The sequence below is a fragment of the Melopsittacus undulatus genome, unplaced genomic scaffold (assembly GCF_012275295.1).
Source record: "Melopsittacus undulatus isolate bMelUnd1 unplaced genomic scaffold, bMelUnd1.mat.Z mat_scaffold_49_arrow_ctg1, whole genome shotgun sequence".
Taxonomy (NCBI): domain Eukaryota; kingdom Metazoa; phylum Chordata; class Aves; order Psittaciformes; family Psittaculidae; genus Melopsittacus; species Melopsittacus undulatus.
In genome coordinates, this window is record NW_022994370.1 from 418,083 (window position 1) to 425,281 (window position 7,199).

General features: G+C 53.2%; 1 protein-coding gene across 1 annotated transcript; it reads left to right on the forward strand.

Moving 5' to 3' along the window:
* The first annotated feature begins 1,395 nt into the window (after positions 1 to 1,395).
* LOC117438584 (olfactory receptor 14C36-like) lies at positions 1,396 to 2,319 on the forward strand. The gene has a single exon (XM_034074056.1). It carries the CDS (start codon positions 1,396 to 1,398, stop codon positions 2,317 to 2,319), a length of 924 nt encoding a protein of 307 aa, XP_033929947.1.
* Positions 2,320 to 7,199: the final 4,880 nt, after the last annotated feature.

Here is a 7,199-nt window from a genome sequence, read left to right on the forward strand (position 1 = left end):
AGGAAGGCAGTGTGTCTGCTAGCTGAGGGAGGCAGCATCAGTGCTTGCTTCAGGCTGTTTGCCATGGGGTTCCCCTGGAGCCCCAGGGAGCCCTGCAGGGAGCCCAAAGCAGCAGAGGCAGAGCCACCTTGGGCTGGGCCTCTGCTGCTGAGCTGGGACCCAGGGCAGACCTGTGAGCCTCACAGAGCTTAAAGGCACTTGGCAGTGGAGGATGCTGAGAGCTCCCTGCAGGAGAAACCTTCCCAACCCTGTGCATGGTAAGGCTGTGGGTGCAGGGCAATGCAGCTGCAGCTGCTGCAGGGATCTCCTCAAGCTGCTGCCTGGGACAGTCCATGGGATGTGTCAGGAGGACTCTCTTGGTTTCTGTGTGTAGATAAGGAGGAGGATGTGGTGCAGAGCAGGGCTTCCCTCTGCACCATGGCAGGGACAGGACAAGGCAGGTCCCTTGTGCCGGGTTGTGCTGGCTGCAGGCTGTGAATGTGGGTGTGCAGCTCTTGTGCATGGAGAGGGTGCTGTGTGTGTCAGGGCTGCTCAGAGCTCCACATCACTCTGAGCACGTTTGCAGAGGGTCCTTCTGAAAGTCACTGAGGCAGCGTTCACCTTTGAAGGCAAGATCCTGATCTCTGATGTTTTCACTCTTGGTGGGCAGGTTGGGCAGTGGGAGCTGGGAATTCACTTCTGTGCTTTGGAGAAGGCACCAAGAGTCTTGTCAGGACTTGTGTGAGCTGCTCCTGAGCCCCTGCAGAGGCAGAGATGCCCCTGGGCAGAGCCCTGCTGCCGGGAGGGGTGTGCAGGGCAGAGCTGAGCACACAGCCCATGGGATGGGCTCTGGCAGCACTGAGAGGGAGCAGAGCTGGGCACAGAGCAGCAGCTCCTGGCAGGGACAGCTCCAGGCAGCAGAGCCATGGGCAGGGAGTGGGGGGAAAGTGCAGCCCAGGCCTGGGGAGGCTGCGTTCAGGCAGCTCTCTTGGTGTCTGCCTTCCACTGCAGGTGGCTGCTGGACATGCTCTGCTGGGCAAGGAGCTGACTCTCTGTACAAAGAGCAGGGCAGCTGAGAACCAGATGGACTGTTATTTGATGGACCCGAATAGGCACTAACCCACAGACAGTTGAGCCTTTTTTGTCAAGCTGAGACTTTTCAGAGTTGCCTTTAAAAACATACTTAGGAATTGTATCCATGAAAAAGTCACTTGTCAGCTGTGACACTGGGAAAACAAACAAACCAACCAACCTCAGAGACAATCATGACCAAGTCACTCTCAACCTTTCCTCTGCAACATGAAAGTTTCCAGAGTCATGAGTGTGTAAATTGCCCTTCTGTATCTGACATCCCTCCTGTCCTAACCCGTCACTGCCTGTTTCTCCCATGACAGTGTCCATGCCCAGAGGCAGCAGATGTCCAACGGCAGCTCCATCACCCACTTCCTCCTCCTGCCATTCGCACACACGCGGGAGCTGCAGCTCTGCCACTTCTGGCTCTTCCTGGGCATCTCCCTGGCTGCGCTCCTGGGCAACGGCCTCATCATCACCAGCACAGCCTGCGACCAGCACCTCCACACCCCCATGTACTTCTTCCTGCTCAACCTCTCCCTGCTGGACCTGGGCTGCATCCTCACCACTGTGCCCAAATCCATGGCCAATTCCCTCTGGGACACCAGGGCCATCTCCTACACAGGTTGTGCTGCACAGCTCTTTTTCTTTCTCTTCTTCTTTTCAGCAGAGTTTTATCTCCTCACTGTCATGTCCTATGACCGCTACGTGGCCATCTGCAAGCCCCTGCACTATGGGACCCTGCTGGGCAGCAGAGCTTGTGTCCACATGGCAGCAGCTGCCTGGGGCAGTGGCTTTCTCAATGCTCTGGTGAACACAGCCAATACATTTTCACTACCCCTCTGCAGAGGCAATGCTGTGGAGCAGTTCTTCTGTGAAATCCCCCCGATCCTCAAGCTCTCCTGCTCACAATCCTACCACAGGGAAGTTGGGCTTGTTGTGATTGATATCTGTGTAGTATTTGGCTGTTTTGTATTCATTGTGGGTTCCTATGTGCAGATCTTCAGGGCTGTGCTGAGGATCCCCTCTGAGCAGGGACGCCACAAAGCCTTTTCCACATGCCTCCCTCACCTGGCTGTAGTCTCCCTCTTTGTCAGCACTGCTACATTTGCCTACCTGAAGCCCCCCTCCATCTCCTCCCCATCCCAGGATCTGGTGCTGTCAGTGCTGTACTCAGTGGTGCCTCCAGCAGTGAACCCCCTCATCTACAGCCTGAGGAACCAGGATCTCAAGGATGCTGTGAGAAAGCTGCTGACTCGATGTGTTTGATCAGCCATACACTGCCTGCTGTCCTCTGCAAAGGGCTCCAAGTGTAGGTCGTGACAGGGCACATCTGTCTTTGTTGCTTTCCAGCTGTTTTCTTTTTCCACTTGTGATGATGCTGTTTTCAAAGACATGTCATTTTTCATTCCCTGCTACTTACGTATCCATGCATCTTGTGTGACCCACAGCCTTGGTGTCAATGGGGTCTCTCATTCCATTTAAGCACAATAAACCATCCTGCAGCAACTTCTTCTGTGATGTGTCATCCCATGGCAGGAATGAAGGGGAATGAAAGCAGCTTTGTGGCTGCTCCAGCTATGGGATGGCTGCTCTGTGCCTGCAGCAGGAAGAGCTCTTGAGGAGCCCAAGGGTCGGAGCTGTTGTGCTGGTTTGAGGAGATGGGATGGCATGGGGGGGGCTGCAGAGCTCTCAGGGTGTCCTGGGCAGGAGAGCAGGGGACACAGGGGTCCCTGCAGGGGACTGCCCTGCAATGGCCCAGGCTGGGGCTGCCTGGCTGGGAGCAGCCCATGGGAAAGGTCTGGGTGGGCAGGAGCTGGACAGGAGGCAGCTGTGCCCTGGCAGCAAGGGAGGACAGCAGCATCGTGGGCTGTATGAGCAGGAGCACGGCAGGAGAACAAGGGAAGGGATGCTCTGGGATACTCCATCCAGGTTTCAGATCAGTTCAGGAATGCTGCTGGAAAGCACCAATGGGTTTAGCAATGGGACCTCAGGACATGCAGGGACTGGAGCATGGTGCCTGTGGGGAGAGGCTGGGGGAGCTGGGCTTGTCCAGGCCAGAAAACAGAAGGCCAATGGGGACCTGAGATCTCTGGACTTGTGGTTTTCTAGCTTGGAATCAAGCATTGAACTACTTGCTCTGATCCTGTCCCTGACAGGTTAGAGTTGAGACCTCCTGGGGTCTCTTCCAACCTTTGTTCTGTTATGATCCTACAGTGACGGGCTTATGAAGGCCCACAAAGATTCTTTGAGTGCTGGGGTACTCCTCCACACATCTTCATAACTGAATGAATACAGGCTGAGAGAGCTTGAGGTGTTCAGCCTGGAGAAGAGGAGGCTCCAGGGAGACATCTTGGCAATCTGCACATACATAGACAGAGCCTACAGGAAATCTGGAGAGGGGCATTTTACATCATGTGCAGTGACAGGGCAAGGGGGAATGGTTTTAAGCTGATGTTCACAAGGGATGTCAAATGAAATCCAACTTTATTTTAAAGTTCACTAATACTCATGACTCAGATGAGTCTGGGCTGCACAAGTGCTGAACAAGAGAGGCTCAGCATGGCCTTAGAATCATTTTGCCTGTTTTACTTATTTAATAGTATAACACTCCTGAAGTTTTTTATAGTCCTATAAAACATTCTATGTATGACTGAAAATTGGAAGAGTACTGAAATAGCCAGAAGTATTCAGCTCTTTCTACCTTAGTGCAGAGCCAGGAGAGCTGCAGTGTCCATCAGTCCTTTCCCATTTGCCCTGTGCTTACATTTGCACTGCCTGTAAGATGCCTTCACACACAAATGGATCTGAAGAACCCCCACAAACACGTGTCCTGTGCTGAGAGCAGGGCAGCAGGGTTCAGAGGGCAGATCAAGGAGCTCTCATGGGGAGAAGCAAAGGACTGTGCCCAGCAGAGCATGTCCAGCAGCCACCTGCAGTGGAAGGCAGACACCAAGAGAGCTGCCTGAACGCAGCCTCCCCAGGCCTGGGCTGCACTTTCCCCCCACTCCCTGCCCATGGCTCTGCTGCCTGGAGCTGTCCCTGCCAGGAGCTGCTGCTCTGTGCCCAGCTCTGCTCCCTCTCAGTGCTGCCAGAGCCCATCCCATGGGCTGTGTGCTCAGCTCTGCCCTGCACACCCCTCCCGGCAGCAGGGCTCTGCCCAGGGGCATCTCTGCCTCTGCAGGAACCTCACACCTGGCACTCCATGGACCCATCAATGGGGAATGGAGAAACATGGTCACCCCTGAGGAAGCCTTGAGAGCTTCTGGACTCTTCAGTTGGTTCCTGGTGGCAATGAGCAGAGTGCAGGGAGCTGAGGGAGGCTGGAGGGAAGTCAGCAAGAAGCAAGGTGATGGTTCAGGGCTTTAACAAACCCTTACAAGCAGGACAGAGCCCAGCAATGGAGAGCAGTTGATGTCTGTAGGTGCAGGAGGAGTAGGTGTTCCTGCAGTGTGGCTGCAGGCCCTGGACACACCAGAGGCTGTCTGAGAAGTTTCCCTGATGGGAACATGCCTCAGTGTGGCACATGGGGAATGCCCAGAGCTGGGGGTGCCTGAACACTGCTCATCTGCCCCATGAGCCGACCTTCCTGTCTCCCTCTCCTGCACTGCCCAAACTCGCCTGGAATGCAGGATCCATCCCTGAGCCTGGAGGATGCAGGAACCTCCTGCAGTCAGGTGTCTGCTGCAGGGGAAGTGCAAAGCTCCTGTGAGACACTGGTGAGTGCGGGCAGAGAGTGGGGTGTGCGCAGCAGAGAGGGGGCTACAGGCAGGAAGCTGTCCCAGATGAGGTACCCTGTCCCCACAGCATGGGATACCTTGCACCCAAGGACAACACCTTTCCTGTTGGCTCTTGCCAGCAAGTTCTCAATCCAGACCATTGGCTTTTCCCACTGCTCTCCCATGGTGCTCAGTTCTCTATCCTGATGGCATCCCCCATTCCTCTAGAAGCCTCCTTTAGATCAGCTTGATGAGGGATATTCACTCCACCTTATGGATTGACACTAGTGTAGCAGTATAACACTACTTGGGATGTGGCTTCAGAGATGATGGAGGTTTTCTTGCTAGCAGGAAGAGAAGGAAACCTCTACAGAGTGCAGCCTGGAAGGTTCAGACTCCAAGTCAGGAAAGAGAAATGTGTGTCAAAAGGTGGACTTGTGGTGCAAGAGGTGACCCAGAGGGAGTCTGGCTCAGCCCATGGCTTTGTGTTTCAAGGCACAGACAGCCATGGGTGCAGAGATGGGACTGAAGGGACAGAAATGCCAGGGGAGAGCTGGCTGGGAAAGCAAGATGGGTGTCAGCAGCCTGAAGGGACAGAGGTGCAGGCATGGGCCAGTGCAGGACAGCCTGCAGCAGAGATGAGGGAGGATTCTGGCAAGGCTGAAAGGCCCCAGAGAACAAAAGGTCTCTGTCCCCTGCCCTATGGCACTTGCCTCTTTCATCAAGGCCTGGGAGGAGAACTTTCATTCTCAGCATTTCAGGCTCTACTTCTCCAAGGGCTGTGCTCAGGGCTTGGCCTTTCTGCTTCATCAAACACACCAAGGGTGTTCTCACCATCAGACACCTGCACTTTGCCTTTGTCTGCTGTAATCACAGCCTACAGGTACTTGCTTTAATGAGGCCCTGGGGAGGCTTTGTCAGGAACAGCCTCAGTGGGGCCCATTAATGCTGAAGGGACTTGGGGCTTTGTTTCTGACTTGGACTTCTTGAGAGGTTTCTTCAGTCTCCTCTCAGCACCTGAGGTTCATGGACTCAGCCCAAATACACCATGGGGCTCATTAAACCCTGACGAGCCATGTCTCACCCTGTGCATTTTGTCAAGTCTTCCAGATTGTCTTCCAGGGAATTGGGAGGTTTCTGAGTGCAGGGAGATTACAAAGAGCATCTGATAAAAGTGATTTGAAAGGGTTTATTTTATCACTTTTCCGTTCAGAAATTCCTGTTCCATTGCCACTGATCCCGAGTGTCTCTTCCAGAGGCTGCACAGGCAGGACAAGCAGCCCTTAAGGTCCAGCGCTGAACTGAGCACCTCGCTCCTCACCTCCCCACCCAACATTGCTCTCAGCGTCCACCCGGGACTTGCACCACTTCTCCTCACACCGGAATTCTCCATTGGATCTGGTGTCTGATGCTGCAGCTCCTGTGCACAGCTCCAGCATGGAGGGAAGCAAGGAAAAGTGTCCTACACAGTAAAATACACTCGGGCACCACGTGCCTGGTGCAAGCAGCAGCTCACGGGGTCCTGTTCCTGCACAGGGGTAATCTCATGAGGTAGGGTTTAGAGACACAGGTGGGTAGAAAGTGTTGGCTTTGAACATGATTGAAGAGTTGTCCAAGGTGAAACAAGGGGAACACAAAATCACAAAATGGAATTTATAAACCTTTAGAATTAGTTTTAAGCAATGTTAAGTTCAATGTCTTTGTAACAGTAGCAGTGGAAAATTACTGAGGTGCATAATACATAGAAAAAATAGAGTACAGCTAGAGAACATACTGGCACAAGATAAATTGTTATAGTTGATGTGGTCTTAAGAAAAACAGTCTAGAAAAACAGGACGCAGGAATAAGGAGTATCTGGGAATAGCAGGTGTCCAGGATAGGCTGTGGGTAAACTAACTGATAAGTAGGAGGATAGGGGGATTATTATGTCTCTGGTGCTAGTGAACCAATTAAACTGGTATGAGCATCTACTGCGCGTGCTTCAAAGGCTGCCAGAAGTGATGAAGATTGTTGGAAGAAGTAAACGACCCTCAGAGACACCTCCACAGTTCTGTACGCATGTGGGGAGCTTTCTGGAAAATGATGTAATCCATACGTAGCCTCATGAATATGTATGTATGCCCAGGGACTATATAAGGATGGCTTGTGTAGCAATAGGGAGACACACGTTAGGAGGAGTTATCCCCTGTGTCTGCCGGTGCAGCAATAAAGAATACCTGCTTGTCAGCTTGAAAACTGTGTTGGCAAGTTTGTTCCTGCAGTTGCCTCCGTATCCATTTGTCACCCCAGATGGGAGCCTCTCTGCTCGGCTGCAGGACCTGCTGAGGACAGGGCTCCCCTCCACTCATTGGGATCACTGCGGGAGCAGACAAGGACCATCTTCATCAAAGGTATTCTTTTCTTTTCTATAGTCTGTAAGGTGCAGGGGGC

Excerpts from the sequence above, each read along its gene's own strand:
- LOC117438584 (XM_034074056.1), top strand. The coding sequence starts at position 1,396 with ATGTCCAACGGCAGCTCCATCACCCACTTCCTCCTCCTGCCATTCGCA.